Source organism: Pleurodeles waltl, chromosome 5 (assembly GCF_031143425.1).
Source record: "Pleurodeles waltl isolate 20211129_DDA chromosome 5, aPleWal1.hap1.20221129, whole genome shotgun sequence".
In the NCBI taxonomy this organism is placed as follows: domain Eukaryota; kingdom Metazoa; phylum Chordata; class Amphibia; order Caudata; family Salamandridae; genus Pleurodeles; species Pleurodeles waltl.
Window position 1 is genome coordinate 1,492,100,172 of NC_090444.1, and position 23,137 is coordinate 1,492,123,308.

The 23,137-nt window shown below is 40.0% G+C and overlaps 1 protein-coding gene across 1 annotated transcript in view; it reads left to right on the forward strand.

The window, feature by feature from the left end:
* The window catches only part of HMGCLL1 (3-hydroxy-3-methylglutaryl-CoA lyase like 1), a 456,170-nt gene that overhangs the window by 154,905 nt on the left and 278,128 nt on the right, over nucleotides 1–23,137 (forward strand). Inside the window, exons 4-5 of the mRNA XM_069236772.1 lie at nucleotides 6,260–6,355; nucleotides 13,601–13,749. Of these exons, the coding sequence (XP_069092873.1) occupies nucleotides 6,260–6,355; nucleotides 13,601–13,749 (245 nt within the window). The remainder of the gene's footprint in view (nucleotides 1–6,259; nucleotides 6,356–13,600; nucleotides 13,750–23,137) is intronic.

Below are 23,137 nucleotides of genomic sequence, written 5' to 3' on the forward strand. Positions count from 1 at the left end.
CTCACAGACTCTAGCACTAGTATAAAACCAGCTACATTAGTCTAACAAAATGGGGGTGATCTTACAAAAGGAGGCATTGTCATAAAATAAGTGATACCCCCTTCTCCATAAATTATGAATGATGACTTACTTTGGGGTGACATTAATATTTTAAAGAAGGCTTTGGGCCTGTTAAAGGGGAGGATAGATAAAATTTGCAGTTTGAAACGGGAGCCGCTGTGATGCAGTTTCATGCATGGAGTCACGTTTGCGTGGTCACATTAATGTCATAGGTGACATTTAACGTTCCAAAACTTAGATGTATTTTAGACACCATACACTTTGGACTTAAAAGAAAGTGAAGTATGCTAATTAGTCTTTAGCCATTTCAACATGATTTAGCGGTCAGAGCACATGCACCTGAACCTGGGTAGCAGAGTCCCAGTGCACAGAGTCAAAAGCCATCAGCAACAGTTTAAAAAAATAGGGTGATCATGCAAAAAGAGGCATTTTCCTACAACTAGACATGCCCTTTCCTCATGAATGATCCATGACATCTGATCTGACTCCATTGTTAAAAAGGGCCTAATCACAAAACAACATCCACATTTTCATAGAGTAGGCAAAGCTAATTTAGCCAACAACACTAGAAAAACAAAACTGATGCATAATAATGCACTGCTTGTTAACACTACAAATTCACAAATCCCCAGGGAGGGTAAAGAAGATATGCTCCAGGGGGAAGACAAACAGAAGAATAAGGAAGAAAGCCTTTAAATCAGGAGCAGGGAATCAGAACTAAATAGAAAGCTATCAGGTCATAGGCAGTCCAGCCATACACAGTCAATGAAGTTGTGTAGCTAAAGCTGTATAGTGAGTCTGGAAAAAAAAGGTTGGTACTAATAGCAGAAATGTTCAGATGAGTTGTTTTATATTAACTAAGTAACGGCAAAAATGAAACTAAGTGCCAGATTTATAACCTTCTTCGTAGTGCAGCACAGCAAGGCAATTGCTGAAGGGGAAGGAGCTGAACTGTGCCAAAGCTACTAAGATATGGAACACTTCTACTCTCTCATAGTGCTGGCATTCTTCAAGTAGCCAAATGCCCGAACAGGCACCCTAACATCATGCTGCATGGGTGCCTGCGTTATGGGCATGATTCAACAATCCTTAGAGACATATTCCTCTGTGTGTGCTGCAGAATGCAACACACATAGAAAGAGGAGGTAACAAGGCGAAATTAAGATATTGCACCTTCAGTACACCAGCCTCAGATAGACGCACCATTGTAGCGCAAGCTTAGGTTTACTGACTTTGGTAATTCTGGGTTTGCCAACAAATCCATGGGTGGATGCATGAGAATGCCCATGCTTCACCAATGGGCTGCCCCAGACGCAAACTAAAGCAAGGCAGTGCTATGCGCTACATTACTTATTTTTTTTGCTAAGCCATGCAAAGCCACATAAATTGGACTTTGCTTTTCTTAGTAAATCCAGAAAATACATTTAGTGTTGGGCAGCATTAAAAAAAGTTACAACCCCTACGCAAAATGTTAGTAAACCTGGCCCTAAACTCTGTAAAGAACAGTTGCACCATAACATGCATATGTCAGAGAACAGTGTGTCAGTGCCTCTTTGTAGTCAGTAAAATATAATAATATATTAAAAACATAATTATCAATTTCAATTAAAGATTGTCAAAGGGTTAAGTGGGGTTGTAGTGCCCACTGGTTTGATCCTATATGCTTTTGAGGGACAAAAAATATATAACTAATGATGGTGAAGAAGGTTCACTGAAATAAAGAGCACTGGATCAAAGAAGAGGAATACTCTTATACCTCCACATAAAAGTAGCTCTCAAAACAGGGCATTTTTTTTTCTTCAATTATATTTTTTTCGCACCTATAGTACAACTAGTATGATACCCAATCACTGTGCTTCCTTTGCAGGAAAAACTACCTTTGAAGACCACCTCGCAGAGCCTTCAGTAGCCGCAAGCTCCATGTCCCTCTGGTGTGCTGTCCGAATAGACCTCTATCTGTCCCACCAGCAAAACAAACCCCCCTACACTTTGCTTGGTGTGGAGTAGTTGAGGTATATTTACTTTTCTACCTCACTGGCAAAGTGAAAACATCATTTAGTACAGCATGGGTACTAGAAAAAAGTCTCTTTCCCTCCTCTGTACAAATTGAGAATTATCTACCCTGAAGCTGCTGTCAGACACAGTCCATTTCTGATTCAACAAAAAATCATTTATGAAGGCTGATGCAAAATACTGAATTGAGTGTCTAAGCTCCTGAATGCAGAACGATTTGGTTTGAAAAAACACTGACTGGAGCGGAACATGGTTGCTGTAAACTCTGACGACTGAAAAGGTATCTGCCAAAATGTTGCCTCTTATTCCGAATGCAATTTGGAAAAGACACGATCATCAAAGAACTTTCAACCTTGTGTCAGATTTATCAAAGCTTTGTGCTGGTGGAAAGTAACAAAAAAGGATATAAACCAGTGCAAAGTCTTGAAAACTATTTACTACCCAGCACAAATTTTATTTTGCCCTGGAAGTTAGTCCTACAATAAGGCAAAGTCCCTTGTTCGCTACTCTGCCCTACTTTGCATCAAGGCTATATCACATGGTGATAAATGGGTGTTCCCATGCAACCACCCATAGTGTATGACTCAATGAATGGAACATATTCCCCTCCTCAAGGTAGTCGTGATGATTGAGAAAAGTTTTCTTTTTTCAAACATTTCTAATTAAGCCTGTGTGCTGTTATACATACCACACATACAAAGTTAGAAACGTTTTAAACTATGTCTAGGGATAGTATTTTGTTCTGAAAGAGTACTTTGCCAGTACAAAACATACGCTAGACCTGGCACACACACTCTTGCTCTATGCCACAAGGGTGTATGCTCGGCACAAGGCAGCCTAAAATGTACTAGCACAGGGTAAGAGAGCAACAGCACCATATCTTTGAAGATAGGGCACTATCCTACTTTCTCCCTTTCATGTGACACATTGAAAAAACTTTGGTTACTAAATTGCACTGCATGAGTTCTTCATTAAATGGCCATATGTTATAAAGTTATTTTTGTATGACTCAAAACAACCAAAAAAATAAAATGCATATCTTCTTGATACCAAGTCACAGATTTCACCAGGAGTTGATCCCCTGGCAATCAATCACTAGTTTAGTTTCATATTTAGTATTCAGCCAGATAAAGGTTAGAGGTTCATGCTTTTATCAGTACATGTGTTCCTCCTTTATGATCTATCATTGAACCCATCAATAGTCATGTTATAGTCAGCCAGAGTCTTTATATCACTGACTTTGTTGCATTTCTGCTTGGGTTTTACTTTCTAAGACTAGGAAATCAAACTTTCCAAATGTTGTATTCTGGCAGCCTTTTAGAGGCTATGACATCCCTCTGTCCCCACAACACCTGACAATGTATGAAGATTACATTGTTTGTAAATCCATCTTAATTATATAATTTATTAATAAAGGTAGGGGGGGGCGGAATTTTGTTTTCAGTCAGTTTGACCATGAGTTAGGTAATTGTTAATCAGCTCTGGATTAGTTTAAGGCAGATTTTGACTTACTGACTGTTATAAACCAATGTCATTTGGAGGCAAAGTTTGAGTACGCTCAGCATATTTATAAATGTTGATGCTGTTTTTGTTGCATAAAGCACTAAGTTAGTCGAGATGGAGACTAAGTAGGATAGAGGTTAGGATGAAGCCTTGGGAATTCTGCCAGGAGCTAGGGACTTCTAATTATTTTGAGGTTTCTAGCCAGAAGAAATGATAGTGATTTTAATGATAAGATGAGAACCAATGCAGGGCTACTTCCCATTTATGTTTTCTGGAATGCCGTATCACTAAGACCACCAAGAGTTTGAGGATGATGATGCAGTGGTCATTTTTATTGTTAATGAGGATAGTGTTGTCAACTACTTGAAGAGGAGTTGCAGCAGGGCTAAAGCCAGGTTACTTGTCTTGCACATGATTCTGGACAATTTGACTGTGTCATTAGTTTGAGAATGATAGCTCAATTTTCTAATAACATTTTGGTGGATTGTGGTCTGATAGGTTGCAAGACTGTCTTGGTCCTGGTCATTTGTAAGAGCAGAGGAGAATCTGTCAAGTTTTAAGGTCATTAGAGAAGGTTTTTTGGGCGGGAATATGTATGCAATTTTCACAAGGGGTACTGATGTTGGTATTAAAAGTTAGTATAAGTGATGCTACTGTAACGTTCTTCATAGATAGTGACTTTGATTATGTTGAGGATGTCATTGAGTTCACAGTTCAAAGGAGGTTGAAGGTTTTCCACTTGATAGTGGGGTGATAGGAAATAAAAACAGATTCTGTGTGTTATTATTGAATGCTTATATTTCCCCTGAAGATGTGTTTGGTGATGTATTACTTGTAACAGATTGTGATATTGTAAGACTGGGAGCCTTGCTTCTTTTGCTTACTTAACTAAAGTTAGACTTGTTGAAGGAGGCACTCTTGCACTTCTTGTGGTAATAAAAGATCTGCATGCTCAGCAGGATCCAGTGAGGTTGCCTATTGCATCACTTTGTATCCATTTCTTTTTGTATATCTATGTAGTGCTTATTGTCTAAAGAGTCTTGGTTTTATAATGGTATAACTTTGAAAGGATCGTGTTTTCACTGGTAAGTTTAATAGTTCATGTTTTTTAAGAGTTAATTTTTTTACATTGAAGAGTATGTGCTTGTGGGGATCTGAAAGATGAATGGAATACAGTTGAAACTTGTACATGAGGAAGCCTTTTAAAGAGTGAAATCCTGTTTTTCATGCATGTTGAGGAAAGGGTGGTGAAGTGTTTCATTAATTATATAGATTATTGGGCTTTGCAGTGAATCAAGGTTGAGGCAGTCCCTATGCAGTCAAGAAGATAACCTTTGGAAAGGTTTAATTTGGTGATGACCTGCTTGAGTTGTTGATCATTGAAGAGTATGTCACAGAAATATTTGATTGTCTTGGTGAATGAGTTACCAGGGTGCAATGAGTCTTTGATTAATGGGGAAAGTATACTAATTGGAAGTACAGCTGATGGTGTCTGAGTTTTCTCTTGCACTGTTTTGGTTGGTTCCAATGGTGTCTCTAGACCAGTTTCAAGGAGTCGTCTGTGAACTGACAATGGTAGCAAGAGGGAAGATGAGGGATTCAAACAACGGAGATGACCTGGGCTGTGTAGAGTGCAGATTCATAAAGACATGCTGATACCTCCTTCTGTCTTGAGAACAGTGTCTGTATGTTGAATTATGACCTCTGCAGGCATGAGGATGTTGAGGATGTGTGGAGGTGGATGTGAGCGCTCTTTTAGTGATAAAGAGTGCAACAACTTTGGTCCGAGTATTGTTGACAAAATGTCAGGAGACTGGGGTTACCTGAATGTAAATTGAAGAGCATGGATTCAAATTTCTTGTGAATAGGAAAGGATGAGGTTCTAGGCATTTACTGTGTTCAACTGGTTTCTATCAGTGGGTGGTCTGAATGGCAGTGTAGCAGTAGAGAGTTTTGTAGTTTCTGTGTAGCACACAGTCGAGACGGCATAATTGAGTGACAAAGGTTCAGACACTATGAACTTCCAGAATGGAACTGTTTAAAGTGCATGATACCTTCATATTCATTTGAACTTTGATTAGGGGTGGGTTCAGTGATTTGTCTGGGGAACTTGCTGACTCTCATGTTTTAAACATTTTCTGGTAGGAAGCATGCCTGGTGCCTGAGGGTTAACTTATTATCTGATTTGTTAACAGGTCACATGAACAGGCTGGCACCAGGCTGGCACATAGGAGGTTGTGGTTTGTATGTTTTGGGAAGAAGCATGCCTATGGCTCTGGGTTGGCATTTTCTCCATGCTGAAGGCAGGTAACATGACCGATGTTGTGCACAGGAACTGTGGGAAGATTGGTGGTGAGTTCCTTGCTTCTATTCCAAAGCAGCAGATGGTTATTTGATAGGGTAGCACATAGGATGCTATTTAGTAGGGTGGAAGGGAAGCCCTTGCAGAGTAACCTGTTTTAAAGTATTTGTGGTATGAAATGTCTCCTGGGTCTAAAGGCTTGACTATTTCTCTGAACCAAAAGCAGGTTACAGGAATAGAGTGGTCTGTTGGAGGTAGTATCACTGGATAGTTCAGTGCTCAAAACAGAGTAAAGAGCAAATAAATATGGAAGCTAATTTATAGCAATAATGCTAACATGATATGAGGTTGAACATTAAAATGCTTTGTTTAACTTTTAAGATGGCAGATCACTCAGAAGTCATGAAAGGAATCAAGAAACATCCTGGTGTGCGGTATCCTGTTCTTACGCCTAATCTTCAAGGATTTCATGCAGCTGTGAGTGCTCTATAGTCTAAAATTGCTTGTAAGACATGGTCATTATAAAGTTTAAAATGTAAATAATGGTAACCAGACTTTTTGTAACTGCTCAGGCACACGTGTGAACTGATGTAGTAATCATGCCATATGACCCTGTAATTAATTACCATTAGTTTTCAGCTATGGCACTTAAATTATCATTTGTGATCTGGTGTCAGTTATGGGCTTTCCAATCTTGTTCTTGAATTATTTTGCTTACACTCTTCTTGGCTTATGCTTAGCGTGTCCATAACCATAACCACCTTTTCTCCAAATCAATGCTTTTTTCCACGGTGCTTAGTATTCATTAATGAAAAAAATCCTTTCTTTGATGATATAACACTAGAATTTACTTCTGGGCAATACCAGTCTGCATGATATTTAGCTACACACAAAGTATACGTTTTTGTGTTATGCTTTTATTAACTTATTTATTCATCTATTTGAAGTTTTTATCTGGGTAAACCATTTCTCTTAAGTGTTAGAGTACATTACAAAGCTCATTATGAATATACAGAGGACAAAAGTGGTTTACAAATAATTTCAAATATTTATAAGGCAGTTGAAGGGATCATTTTGACTTAACCTCTTAGCTGGTGGGATATTTCCTGTCCCAGTGCTGAGCCATTTCTGATGTGTGGGGGACTGCATGGATAACATTTAAGAAACCTTTGGCTACAGAGATATCTAGGCCAAGTGTGTGTCTTTTTATCTCACGTGTTGGGGTTTCAAATGGTACACAGGGTTTGTAAATTCTCCTCCAGAAAAACAGCCAAAAATAGTATTTATTAATTTTTTTAATTGGGAAAGTGTTCTGTACAGGAAAGTGTACTTTTTTTTCTAAGAAAGGTATCCACACATGTTGCTGGCCTAACATCACCTAACATTTTATATGAGTAAACCATTCCTCTTGAGTGTTAGTGTACATTTCAAAGCATAATATGAATATACAGAGGACAAAAGTAGTTTATAAATAATTTCAAATATTTGTAAGGCACACATGAAGGGATCATTTTGATTTAAACTCTTAGCTGCTGTGGTATTTCCTCCCCTAAGGCTGAGCCATTTCTGATGTGTGGAGGACCGCATGATTAACATTTAAGAAACCTTTGGCTACAAAGGTATTCCGGCCAAGTGTGTGTCCTTTTTTATCAAATGTTTGGGTTTCTAATGGCACACATGGTTTGTAGATTCCACCTAAGGAATACAGCCAAAATAGTATTTCCTTACAATTGGGAAACTGTTCTGTACAGAAAAGTATACTATTTTTCTAAGAAAGGCATTCACAAGTGTTGCTGGCCTACCATCACCATCACCCCAGCTTTCAGGAACAATCAGGACTGTAATAAATAACCAATGATCTCAGTTTTTGTTTTTTTCTAAATGGCAGCCCATTTTTCCTTTGTTTGTGTACTTGCAGATTATGATGAAAACAGGCTTGAATTTGGAATGTTATACATTTCTGAAAACTAAATAAAATACAACATTCAGAAAAGGGTCGTGTGTAAATTGCTGATGGTTTGCCCAAAAATTACTAATTGAAAAAAAAAAGTAGAAAATAGGAAAACATAGGAATATCTGCTGATTTCATCAGCAATGTTTTGTCCGATGGCTTATTTACAAAAGTAATATATATTTATGTCCGTTGGATTTGTAGCTTATAATGATTTTCCATTGCATACCGACTATGCCCAAAATCATGTGATAAAATCTAATGAATAAATTATGGGTGTGTAGCAGCCCTATGCATTTTTTAACTATACTGGGTTTATGAATAGTGCTAATTTTTACAAGTCTGAATTTGAAGTTACCCATTCTGTTGTGTGATTAAAAGGGCATTTTGAAAACGTGTTCTTTCTTGAACCCTGGCTTGCATTTGAAAGCCAACAATGGGGAGAAAATCAATTGATACTGACAAATGTTCTATTGTGCATACTTTCCACACTTCCCTCAATGAAAACAGAGCCTCACTTGGGTGGGTGGGTGACTCATCTGTGGCGATGTGGATAGCGTCAGTATTTGGGCCCACATTCAGTCACCACTAAGGAAAACGTACAACCCAGACATTTCAAAAATACTGTACATGCAAAGGAGTCCAGGAGTGTTGCGACTTGCATGGATTCCACAACATGTTCTTACCTAGAATGGATTCAAGCCCCAAGTGTTGACTAAAACACACATTTTCCTCACATAAGGGAAAACCTTTAACTCCTCGGGGATCCAGGCAATGCCTTTCTCATGTCCTCTGATAAAAACAGTGCACCAGTTGTGTGGCTGGTTTAGGTGCCTGCAACAGGAACAGATTGAACTAGTGATCATGAGAAAACCATGTTGTCTTACTATGTTCAGAGTTTTCATCTGTTGCTGCTTCTGACCTCAAAGTATCTATAACAAAAAAAAGCAATAAGTAAAAGGAAGATGTAAGTGTAGAATGTGCAATAATCAAACAAAATAATGATACAGCATTTATACGTGTCTCAGACAAGCTGGGAAGTGTAATCTGTAAGATGATATGCACCATTTGTAATTGCATCTGTTTCATTAAGGGTGAGGTCATGAACACTGCATTTGGTGTGAGAGTCATGGTTTGCATTTCTGAGAGTTATGAATTGTGGCCCTAACCATAACTTGCAAATTGAAGTGTTTTTTCCTTTTTAATTCCTAACCCTATTTGACATCTTACTGTGCTTTTATGTGAATTCCTGAGTTCATTTAAGCATACAATTGGGTGTTTCATACAACACAAGCCTTAACTTCACTTTGCTGTTTGTTTTTCTCAGTAACATTTTCAATTTTTTTGTATTCTATACAACCTTCAAGAGTTCCAGGTGTCCCACACTCAACCAGCATCCATCCCACCCTGCATCCGGCCTCTTTCCAGACCTTAACTCCAACCCACAATGCACGGCCTATAGCCATGCACAGTAGAACGGCCATAGGACCTGGCCCATGGCCCGACACTCCACCCAATTCTCCTCTGCTAGCCTAAGCCCTGCTGCACAGGCCTTCAACTTGATTTGAGAAGGTACCAGCTTTTTGGCCACTAACTAAAAAGAAAACCTCTCTTGATCCCTAGACATCATGGAATTTGCATCAAAATGTAAATTCTATACTAAAATATCTGCAAAATTCAGCATTCAGACAGCACCAGAACTAGATGTAAAGGCAGAGGTCAGTACTCCACCTACTCTCAGCCATTGCAAATACAATAATGTTACCTGATACTAATTTCACCTGCTACGAATCCAAAAAGATAAAAAAGGCACTCTCTTGCCATTGACACATAATTTGGAACAGTCTCTACCAGAACAACGTCACTGCTGCAAAACTTGTGTGTTTCTGAGCTAAACTCAAAGCCCATCATTTAGAATCCCCCGCTACCTGATCAACTCCTGACAAAGTATGGCAGTATGTTTTCTACCAATCTTGTGAAAATGTCTGCCTCTTCATAATCCAGAAATCATAGTAAATTTATGGTTGCATCAAATTACCAAAATGAAAGATGTTTTTTCCATCAACCAGCATAGAATCAATAGTATCACTGTGCAGTTGAGTGTCTATTTTAAAAAAGCCACCTTGTAGACTCTCTCAGAAGTACATAGATGCATAAGCTTGGATGATAAGTAAACAAGCAGACATAAACAAGTCACAGATCTTATTACTGCTGATTGGTGATACTTTCTGGCAAAACAAACATTCAGGCTTATGATCAAAATGTACTCATAAAACAGAAGTGCAGATATATAAAATACTGACAGCACAAAATCAGAGACCAGAATCTTTACGACAAGTAGGAAACTAAGAATTTGCTTTTCTTCTCTTTTTCTTTTATTTGGGGGAGTTACTTCAAAGTTATACAACATCAAACTATAAACATCAAAGTCTTCCATTTGGACCATGGTAATTTCTTTAATGACCACACAGTGAAAGATAATTGTCCCAAGTTTCAGAATTGAATTGCCATTTCATCTCTATAACCCACAATCCATTAATTCAGGATCTATTTATCAGTCCCTTTTGTTAGTTCCGCCTCCTCCTGAAATTTCGCAAACTGCCATTTATGGCATAAGTCATTTCATTTGACATGATCTTTTTCATGTTGTCATACCACTCTAAGCAAGTTAGGATTTCCTTCAACCTCTTTCTTTCAGGATCAGAAGTCTATCAGCTAAGGATACAAAATATATAACTTATTAGCCCCGGTGCCTCTCTTGACTGGCAAGTATTGCAAGCAAAGATTCAGGGTTGCATTTTTGAAAACTAGACACCTAGGGGAATCTAGGATGGGGTAACATGTGGAGCTCTGACAAGGTTCTGTTACCCAGAATCCTTTGCAAACCTCAAAATTTGGCAAATAAAACACTTTTCCCTCACATTTTGGTGCTGCAAAGTTCCTGAATCTGAGAGGAGCCACAAACTTCCTGCCACCCAGCATTCCCCAAGTCTCCTGATAAAAATGGTACCTCACTTGTGAGGGTAAGCCCAGTGCCCGCGACAGGAAATGCCCCAAAAACACAACATGGACGCATCACATTTTCCCAAAGAGAACATTTTTGGAAACTAGACACCTAGGGAAATTCAGAATGGGGTGACTTGTGGGGCTTTCACCACGTTCTGTTACCCAAAATCATTTGCACACCTCAAAATCAAGTTAAACAAAACACTTTTTGCTCACATTTCATTGATGGAAAATTCTGGAATCTGAGAGGAGCCACAAATTTCCTTCCACCCAGCATTTTCCCAAGTCTCCCAATAAAAATGGTAGCTCACGTGTGTTGGTAGGCCTAATGCCCGTGACAGGAAATGCCCCAAAACGCAACATGGACACATCAAATTTTTACGTGGAAATCTGACATATTTTTTGATGAGTGCCTACCTGTGGATTTTGATCTCTAGCTCAGCCGGTACCTATGAAAACCTATCAAACCTGTCCATTTTTTTAAACTTGAAACCTAAGGGAACCCAGGAGGGGTACCTTGTGGTGCTCTCACCAGGTTCTGTGACCTAGAATCCTTAGCAAACCTCAATATTTGGCCCAAAAAAAAAAGTTTTCCGCACATTTCGGTAATAGAAAGTACTGGAATCGGAGAGGAGCCACACATTTCCTTCCACCCAGCACTCCCATAAGTCTCCCGATAAAAATGGTACCTCACTTGAGTGGGTATGCCTAGTGCCCGTGTCAGAAATAGATCACACAACGGTCAATGTTGGTCCTTACACGAGGGCAACTGTTGACCCTGGGGTAACCCATTCATGACGCAGGCACTAGGTACAGGCACTCAAATGGGGTCACGTTTTTATCAGGACATTTGGGGAAACACTGGGTGGTAGGAATTTTGTGGATCCCAGCATATTCCTGTAGTTTGTGTGACAGAAATGCTAGAAGTTTTTATTCAACATTTCTGCTTTGCCGGGTATGCTGGGTAAGAAAACTTTGGGGAATCCACAAACGTCACACCTCTGTGGACTCCCCCAGATGTCTAGTTTCCAGAAATGTCTGGGTTTGGTAGGTTTCCCTATATGGCCGCTGAGCCCAGGACCAAAAACGTAGGTGCCTGCCTTACAAAAACAGGTTGTTTTGTAATAGATAATTTTGTCTCCACAATACAATTTGGCCAGTGGAATTTGGGGCTGAACTAAATTTGGACGCTCCTAAGAGAGCACTCTCTCCGTGCTTGCCACTGCATGCCTCTGCTCTTTGGGTTCGGCTAACCCGCTATTGTCCCACTGCACAGATTGTGCTTACAAAGGTACAGCAGGACTGTCCTCATCACCTCCGTCATAACCACTAGAAAAGGAGTTATCGAATGGGACTCCCCCAACTGAAAAATCACTCCCAGAGTAGGTACCATTGTCCTATCCCTCAGATGTTGTCTCAGTATCTGCTGTCTCAGTCTCTGATCCTACGTCAGAGCTGTCCTCTATAACCTGATTTATGGCTTGAGCAGCAGTCATCCAATGAGATGCCATCTCTGCTACTGGCTAAACTGTTGCTCTAAAACACTAGCCTACGTAGACAGTCACAAAAGTGATGGTGGGTGTGTGTGTGATACCTGAACAGTGGAGCTCACCTCACCTTTGCTTCTTCCCTCAATTAGCACGTTCTCTCAAGACACCCAAAAAACAAAAAAGACACACTATTACTTCACCTTGTCACATACCAATCGTCAAAGTCTTTAGCGCCTCTATCATCCAGTCCAACAATCATTATTGGTGCTCCCACTCCCATTACCTCTTCCTCTGATGCCCTCACTGCAACCCAGCAAAACTGCATTTCATCTCTCCATAGCCCCCCATGCACATACATTTCCTTTGTATTTTAGCGCAGGTAATGGCTGGTGGTTTTACTAATCCTAGGAGCTATTCACATACAATACAGTTTTAATTGTTGCAATAGGCATATCAACCTTCTGCGCCACTTTATGGCATCAAAACTGCCACTAGACAAAAGTCAGATCCTTTTCTAGCAGAAACATAATCACAACAGTTACTTGACCTTCTTTTTATTGTGCCTAAAAGCTACAGTTGAAATGTGTCAGTTGAAGTATGTGCATTGCTTTGAAGATGCAAGCTGCAACTGCAGGAGAACTGGTGGTGAATATACACACACACGCACACGCTTTGATGAAGGTAATCGCTAGAACCATTAATAAAAAAGAAATCCTCTGATGCAATGCTTTGGAGGATTTTTTAACCCCTCCCTGGTGTCGGCCACTGGTCATGACCCGCATCAGGGAGTTAGTGCAGGCATCGGCCAGTGGCCAGTAGCAATTAATCAAAACAGCCTCTATGTCAGTATTATAGATTATAAGACTATTTCAAAAACTTGAACCTCTTTTGTCCCACTTAGCAGAAAAATGTCACATCATCAGTGTACAGTCGTGTTTTTGTTGCCCATGGTCTTTATGATGAGACCTTTAATGACTTTTAATGACTCTGTTTTTATTCTAAGCCAGGTCAGGGGGCCTAAAAAAGTAGTAAATATAAAAATGGCTGCCCTGCGTGGTATTCATGATTGACACCAGTCGAATTCTGTAAGACAATTGTTCAATTTAGTCATCATGACTTGTCTTCCTAGAACCATTTGGATGGTGCTCAGTACCACCTTGCTCAAAAATTGATATATGAATATAAACATTTGTGCAGTAGGTGGAGAGGCACATATTTTATAAATATTTACTGGACAGAAATAATAATGGTTGCTGTATGGCATTATGTTTTCAGATAGCAGCGGGTGCAAAAGAAGTGGCAGTGTTTGGCGCAGCATCTGAGTCCTTCAGTAAAATGAATATTAACTGTTCCATTGAAGAAAGTTTAAGCAAATTTGAAGAGGTTGCAAAGTCAGCAAGAGACATGAACATTCCCGTGCGAGGGTATGTATGTGCGAGGGTATGTACAGAATCGTATACACTTGTTTATTAATACCAATATCATAAATTGCTTATCAAACAAAACCAAACGTCGTTAGAGTTAAGATGATATTTTAATAAAAGTATAGCATGAAGGATGCCATTTCAACTTCATAAATTGAAGCCAGTTATTTAATTACATTTGCATAGAAGTATCAAGGCCATTTCAAAAGCATGAATTTAAGTCAATTGTATATAAATATGTTCCTTTCAAGTGAAATGTTGAGGGGGGATTTAATAAACAGGGCAGGTTAAAATATGCTTATTTTAAAGTTAAAGCTAAATGATCACCTCTCAAAACCCGTTAGTAAACAATAAATATTAATAGAACAATTCAAAGAGAAGATATGAACTGCACCTTGAAGCTGATAGGAGTGATGACAAAAATGGAGGAATAATACCATAGCCGACAGGCACAGTGTGTTCTTCATTGCATCTCACAGTTCGTAGGGCTGAATCCAGCATGCTCACATTTATGTTGTTTGTTGCTACTGATGTCCTTCGAGAGTGAAACATGCACAGCCTTATTATCTAACCATAAGACCAGCAGGGGAACACAAAACAGAATAGCTAAGTGACTTGTGGGCTAATACACTAATATCAAATCTCAAACTGGGATGTACAATTTACATGACTGGTTTTGCGAACGGGTGTCCCATTAATGATGCTACCTGTGTACTGATAGGTCGCTTTGCAAATTATATATTCACAAGGGGTCACACATCAGCATTCATAATGGACCTTAATTATGCAGATCTCAATTTGCGACTTCCTATGAATGGTTATGAATGCAGGGGTGGAGGATTGAAAGGGACATCAATCGTATAACTCTGCATTTGAATTCCCTAACAGGCAACATTTTATTTTTTTGTTAAATCAACCTACTTCCATGAAAGGGACAGGCGCTGCTTTTAAGAAATGGTTTTCCATTGGGGGAGACATTGGGAGGAAGCAGATAACGGCCCTGTGGAACACTGCTGTTCCCTCTTAGACTGTCCAACACAATTCACAAAGGGGAAGCTTCCCTTTATGAATCAGTTACCATTATAACTTGCAGGGATCAATTACTGATCAATGTACAACCACTGTCAATTTCCCTCCAAATTGTTATTCCAAGAGAACCATAAAGTCGGACTTATTAATGGGTTTTTGTATAGTGTAAAAAGCCCTTGTATGATTGTAAACCCTGTGGTTTTATGACTGCAAAACGGTTTAAAGTCAGGGGCAAGGTGTGGCATGGTAACACCACCAGAATTGTCCCTAGTGCACCTATGTAATTGAGCAATTTGCAGGAGGAAACAAAGCATGCATTGAAAAAGCAAATAGGACTGGTTTGCATTTTCAGATATAAGCTAGTACTTGTATGATTGGATTTGTGGCCTTAGGCACGTCTCTGCACCTGAGCTAAAGCTACAATATTATTCGATATTGTTCAAAGTCATTGTGTAACAACAATTTCACAAGCCCTAATTTTGCAGCTTGAAATGGCTTATTGTTTGAAACAAGGGCCATATTTATGAGAGGCTTGCGCTGCTGGGGCGTCACTTTTTCTCATTCTCCGGTGGCACAAGCCTCCTAACCATATCTCTGAGACCACGCAAAGCCACTTTGCATGGCCTCATAGATATGGAGTAACACAAAGCAGCAAAGGTTGCTGCATTGCCTTACTCTGTGCCAGGGAGGCATGCCTTGTGCATTGCATTGAGCTTTCCCATGCAAAACCTATGGATTTTGATGCTCACTTAATCATGTAAACCTGGGGCCATGCAAAAACCTTATACCTCCCCAGAGGAGGTGTAACAAGGAGAAATATTTTCATTTCTTCTAATTGGTATCTCTTTCCATGTGTGCTGCATTCACGGAAAGAATAAAACACCTCTCTATATTGTTTTTGCTTAGGCAGGTGTCCCATGTTGGACAAAAACAATTCTGCATGCAACACAGGCACCCTTACAACATGGTGTAAGGATGCCTGCAGTAGCACTAGGCAGCCAATTGGGCACTAATGCAAGGGGAAAGGACATAAACATCGTGCATTCCTGTACTACCCCAATGCCCCATAAATATGGGGTCTCGTAAATTAAAGCATAGAGAAAGAAATCATGCCTATGTCTATGTGTGAGCAATTAGTAATCAGGGACAGCTTCATGCTCCAATTCTATCACTTAACACCACGAAGAGATAGGAAAGCAAGACTTGGGAGCGTTGTCTTAGTGCTTTGGGAAACCTACTGTGGAATAGCTTCCCACTTGCGGCAGGAAAGTTTTGGATCCCTGTCTATTCTTTTAAATCTTAGGACTCTGTCCTTGTGCATGATGATGCCGGGTATGTATTTGACTTTATTTAACATTTAGACTCATCCATGTATGAATTCTAGTGCCAAGATACCCTTCGGTGAACACGTTCTCTATAGATTATAATCCAGATCAAATCAAGTGAAATCTTTATGCACTATTAACGTGAATCTGGATAAAAGTTGTAACTAGGACATTTAAAACACAGACCTCTGATAGCAGAGAATCCTGCAAGACAATTTCAACAACATCTATCACAGTAACCTAATGAAAAGCTGATATACTTACTAAATGCTTAACCACCATTCATGACCAAGGGACAAAGTACCTACAGAAACAATACTGTGGTTGTGAAACGTGTTCAGATTAAAGTTGAATCCATTAATTGCCCTCTAAGAATGTGCACACTATGACTTTGATCTCTCAAAGAAGCCAATCAAGATTATAGGACAGACAGTGAAGTAATGTTGATAACAAACCATCCCATACAAAACAGATCCCCTTTCAATCTATGCACTGACTTTGGTACAGTAAATAATGAAAGTGACCTAAATCGTGGCGCTCATTTTAAATATAATACCTAGCCAAAGAGCTAGAAACCAGGATCCAATTCAGGATCAGCCGCCTAAAAAAACTCTATCTTTTTCCTTTCTCCATGTTGGGCAGGAATGCCTTGCAGTAAGTTTTGCTCAGTAAAAACCCATTACCATGTCTTAAGGTTTTTCCCCAGACTGTCTTCACCGCCCCTTTTCTGAATGGGGAATGACATGCACATGTGATTTTAGCTGCTTGTAAAATTCCAAATTTTACCTTTAATGACTTGTTTTCCCTGTATAAATTCCTCCAGTTTTCCCCTTGATCAATTTGTAAGGGGAAAATCTCTGGAGTGCAGCATTTTCTTACAACTCAGAAGTAAGACAAGAACAAAAAATCATTTGTTTTTTTATTTTGAACAAACGTTTTGCACTGACGAGGTATGCATCAACAACTGCCGTTCCTGCTTGAGGTAGTGAGGAAGCGGTCTGGTCACTACCTTTGAAAGCTTTCATAAGGCAGATCTTCACTTATTCCCATGTGAATTAATGAGTATTTTGAATACACAAGCATAATCTCTTGAATGTTTAATATTAAGAACATTTTTCTTATTCCACCAGTATTTTCCGAGAACCAATGCACCCCAACTGTACGGTAAATATTATTAAATGATGCATTTGCGCATAGTGCTAGAATGAGACAGACGTTATTTTTCTAGTTCAATCTGTCAAGCAGAATGTGCAACATTTTTAGGTATGGGGTTTGTGTTCCACAGAGAACTACAGTCTAGTCAAGTTCACCAATGAACCTACCTTCTAGTTTTTAAAGAATTTCCAAGACAGCTTACTAAACAAACATCCATGATAAGTGACTAAACAACCATGCTTCTTTTAAAAGTGGGTTTGGTGCATGCATGACTTTTAATTATTTTTGATGGGCAGGCTTGGAGAACTTAGGACAGTGACAGGCTACATTACAGGAGGAATGGGTAGGAAGGCTTTCTTACCTCTCTAGGGGAGTGTGCATGTGGGAGAAAGACCTCTCCGTTCAAGGGTATCACATCATATGAAACCTCAGGGGCTTATTTACCAGTCCTCTGCACCACTGATGTGTCACTTTTTGTGATGCACCGGTGGTGCATAGTGCAGGCCCATATCCACAAGACCACACAAAGCTATTTTGTGTGGCATTTTAAGGCCTCGCAGATATTGTGTGAGTCAATGAAGCACATGTTGCTCTGTTGCCTTACACTGTATCAGGGAGGTGTTCCATGGGCGTTGTGGTGGGTTTTCCTGCTCAAAACCCATGGGTTTTGGAGCATTCTCAGATTGAAAAGGCTTTGTAAACCTGGGAATTTGTCAGAATCTTACACCTCACCTATGGAGGAACAAAGATAAGGAATATCTTTATTTCTTCAATTTTTTTCATCTTTCTATGTGTGTTGCAGAAGCATTCATGGATTATTTTTGCACAGGAACGTGTCCCTTCCTCCACTCAAGCAATCCTGTTTGAGACACAGGCATCCTAGCACCATAGTGAAAGGGTGCCCGCATGGGTGCTAGGCAGCCCATTGTGCACTAGCGCAGAGGTAGAGGACAGAAATCTCATAGATACAACACACTTCTGCCCCTTCCATCTGGCAGAGCAGCAGGGTAACTTGCTTGTAAATAAGCCCCTCAATAGGTAAATGGTTAGTAGACTTGAAGAGGAAGTCTTACTCCTACCTTACGCCTTCTTATTTGTGCCTTGCGACTGAATTTGCAGTTGTAAGATTCGAATACGAGAAAAATTGTTTGTGCATTGGCGCACTTATGTGCATGAAGGCGCAAATCTGCTATGTGGAGTTTTCCTTCTGCCTCTTGCCCAATCCTGAGGTTTAAGTGAAGCTTACAATGTTATTGTAACTGCACAGGATTTCGCCCATCACATGCGAAACCTATTTTATTTTTCTAATTGTAATTGCGTTAATGGAGAACATTTCAGCTTGCACATAGCTTCCATGATACTATATTCAGTTTCCTTCAATCTAAACTTGAACATTAAAACACAAAAGTAGTGACATCACAAACCTTCGCAGGTAAGAGTGAACTCAATTCACCACCGTTCTCAGAACAGACACACAAGTGTTTATGCATTACAGAGGCATAGCACATTGCAAAATATCTGTGCTATTGTGAGCGCCGATCGTTTCATTAGAAACACTAAAGTCGTAATTCTAAAATGTTTTATGATCACGTGTTTTTGCAGATGTGTCCCTATTCTGTTGCAGTTTGAGGATTTTCTTTTATTCATGTGATATTAATAATCTAAAACCTTTACTTAGTTACTTATACGTGGAGTCAGACCATTTCCAAAAATAATTTCATAGGGATCAGATTTTATATTGTATTTTCTTTAGCGTTTTATAATTCATACACCGAGAGTAAATCTCTGAAGTTCCTCAATGGAATGAAAAATGCACTCCAACAGCTAAAACAAAAACTTGAGCTTTCACATGCTGTACTGTTGCTACAGCTGTACCAACATTTACATTATCGCTAACCAGAAAATTGATGTTGTCAGCTGTCAACTTTAAAGTTGGTTACATTGTACACATTGCCTAATTGTTTACTAAAATTATAATTATCTCATATGGACTAAATATTCCTGGATCGTTTGTGTCAGCAAAGCATCCTGGCGCTTTTGTTTGCGTAGACAAGCGGCACAAAAGAACATCTGGTGGCCATTCTTAAGCACAAAGTGCCAAATCATTGTCCGGATAAAGAATACCACACACAGCTCCTATGTGACAAGACACGCTGCAATTACGTGTGTGTTACTTGGTGTGTAATTCATTTGATGTCTCTTGCGTATATCAAAGCATGCCGAATGCGAGAGAGGGGTGAAGAGGGCTACATTACGGGAAACGAAGCCATGGTACAAATGGACATGCTGCAGATTGTCCGGAAGGGGCTTCAGTTCCCCTTCTGTGATACAGAATGTGTGTCTGCTCTAAAGGTGGACGGCCGTTAGATGTGTATATATGAAATTCTGATGGTGTACTTCACAGGAGTATTTAGCATGCATCCTCAAGGTGCCCTTTGGAAAGGGGAAAGGAATTCCTCAGTGGCTGCACCTTCATGATGTGTGCACGGTCAACATTCGGGTGGCCTTTAGGGAGTCCATAATGCCCTCAATAGGTAGAAATTGAAGTCTCAAACATTGAGTGTCAGTGGTGCTAACTGCACACAACAAACTGAGTGCAAAATCACTGCTCTGTACATTGAGCATTGTTCATGCAGACGTCTATCATTCAGGTGAAGAACCACAGTCTGCTTGTGGCACATCCAGTCTGTAGTTATCATGCACAAACTGATGCCAAGCAACTCTTTAATAACCCAGCACCAGAGCTCAAATTGTTATATTTAATAATTCACTGCTAGACCTCGAATCCTTGCTGTGATTTTCCCCGTCTTTTTGACTCCTGACCTTCTGTTTTTCTGAGTTCATTTTTGCTAGCTTTAGGATTCTGGGCACTTTACCACTGCTAACCAGTGCTAAAGTGCATATGCTCTGGACTATAAACATGGTAACATTGGTTTATCCACAATTGGCATGCTTAATTTACTTGTAAGACACTAGCACAGTGCACCATATGTGTCCAGCCCCAGTACATTAAATACTACTGGTGGGCTTGCAACACTGATTGTGTCACCCACTCAGTAGCCCTTTAAACGTAGGTAGCACATGTACCTTTGAACTTTACATGTGCTAGTACTGCAAGGCATATCTGTCCCATACGCTAATATGGGGATTGCCTTAAACATCTTTTAAGTGTAATTTTCCATTGGGAGCAGCTAAAAACAATGGAATTTGGTATCCCTGGACTCACAATGTTAAAACACATCATTTAGTAAAACTGTTTTTTAAAATTACAGGTCTGACCTGCACCAAACCAGAAAACGTCAAACGTTCAGGCTGAACACAATGACATGTGGGCTTGCTAGAGGGACTCAATTGGGCCCTCTGAACCAAAGTTCCTTAAATACAGGTGGAAGAACATTGCATTGATTCTGAACTGTGTAGTAGAGGGGATACATCAATCAATGTCCTCAACGCTACAGCAGCGATACATTGGTTCTGACATGCAGTGAGGCTGCAGTGCGAGTTTCTGATGTTGAGGATGCATTATGCAATTGAGGAGACACATCTGTTCTGAAGAGTGCAGTGTTGATGTTGGTGTTGTAGGTTGAGGCTGCCCTGGGTCTTGTAGCCAGCCTGCACCCCTTTGTGGTTCGCCTGAACTTTTGACTTTGGCCTGATCAGATAGCATGATCAGGTAGCACTGGTTGGTGCTTTCTGCTTCTATGCATTACAGTTTCATGTATTCTTTAAAAAACATATCTTGGCTTCTATTTATTGGATCTTTGTTGTTTCGGTCTTATTTTGTTTATAAAACATACTTTATTTTTCTAAACTAATGTGGATTGTATTTGTGGTGTCTTCACTATGTTACTGCTTGTGTGTTGCACAAATACTTTAAATATTGCCTCTTGAGTTAATCCTCACTGCTCTGTACCAAGCTACAAGAGGGTAAGTACAGGATAATTTATCGTCTGTTATGACTTCCCTGACTAGGATTGGGGTCCCTACTTTGAGAGGGTGCCTCCTTTTTCCAACTAGGGACCAATTCCTAACAGTAGTGCTTTTTTGTAATTACTATCAGCACTTACTGTGAAAGTGAAAGAACATATTGTTTTTTCAAATGCATTGATGCACGGGAGCATACCGCAGCCCCCGAACATCAATGCAAACCTGGACATTTTTGAAAACTAGACACCAAGGGCAGTCCAGGGGGGGGTGCCTTGCATGGATCTGTTGACACTTTCTTACGCCAAATGCTCTTGAAACAACAAACGTTGCATAAAATCATGCATTGGCCTGTTATTTCTGTGAAGGGAAGATGTAGAATCTGCATGAATTTACACAATTTGGACCAGCCAGTGTTGCCAAACTTCTTGTGATCAAAATTATACCAAACTTGCATGGCATCACATAGTGCCTGTGACACAACAGGCCCAAAAATACAATTTGGAGACATCAGTATTGCTGGGCAAAACAATTAACTGATTTGGTGATGGGGGTACCTGTGATATTGAGTAGGTGGTCAGTCGTCACCTATGGAAACCTACCAAAAACATACATTATCATGGGGGTCCAGAGAGGGGTGCCTTATATAGATCCATTCCCACATTTTTTTATACTAATAATGCCTTGCAAACCTCACATCTTGCCTAAAATCGTACATTTTCCTCACGTCTTTGTGAAGAAATGTTTGAAAGTCTGTGGTCCACAAAATTCCTACCATCTAGAATTCTCACACTTCTCCCATTACAAACTGTACCCTACTTGTTTGACTGGGCCTAGCACAAATGACAGGAGTGGATCAAACCAGAGATCATGTCAAGTCAATATGGTCTTCGCAGTTATCTGTTTGTGAGTCCCTGTAGATTCCGGATCTTTCTCTCACAAAGTGTGAAGAAGATGCATGTTTTTGCCAAAGTTTTTATTTATTTAGGCACTTATAAAGCATGCGGCTACTCAAGCAGAGTGTCACAGCACTATTTGCCCTGCAGTTGGAGCGACTCTAAAAGGCAACATTAAATAGCCAAGTTTTAGATGACACTTAAAGGAATCAACCTTCTTTATAGCAGGAAGGTGGAAGGGAAGAGCATTCCTCTCAGTTGCTGCCCATGGAGTAAAAGAGGTACCTCATGCTCTCTTGCTCTTTGTTTTAGGCATCATTGTTAGTCGTTTGATTAATTAGGAGGGTCCATGACCATAGAGGGCTCTATGAGCTAACAGCAACACCTAGTGTCTCACTCTCTCCTGAATGGGCAACCAGTGCAGCTCCTTGAGGTGGGTTCTAACAGAGCTATTAATCGGACTGTTACAGAGGAGCCATGCTGGAGTATTCTGCTCCAGCTGGAGCCTTTTAAGTAAATATATAGGAAGACCCCAGTATAGCACATTAGAATAGTCCAGACATGAGGTAATGGGGGCATGGACTACCGTCTTCTGACAAGAGGTCAGGAGACAGAACAAACATTTTCTGAGGAGACTAAAACAGCTCCCAACCATGCTTTCCACTTGGGGTTAAAGGACAGGTTATTATCAAATTTCAGCCTAAGATTACGCACCACTTTGGTTGGAATAGAGGGAGAAGGAGCAGAGCTAGGCCAAACTTCACCACCCACAAAGGGGGAGGGGACCCAAAGACCAGACCTTCTGTCTTACTTGTATTACACTGGGGATTGCTTTGGCACATCTACTTAAACACAGCTGACAGACACGCTTCAAATTTAAACTGACTAATAGAGACTTTATAATCCCATGTTTAAATGATCTGCATGTCGTCAGCGTAAGAGATGACCAGTACTTCTACGTTTGAGGTTTGAAGGGCATTTTAGGTAGGGGAACATCATGGGATCCACAAAAACCATACCATCCTAGACCATCCTGTGTGTCTAAGTTTCAGGAATGTC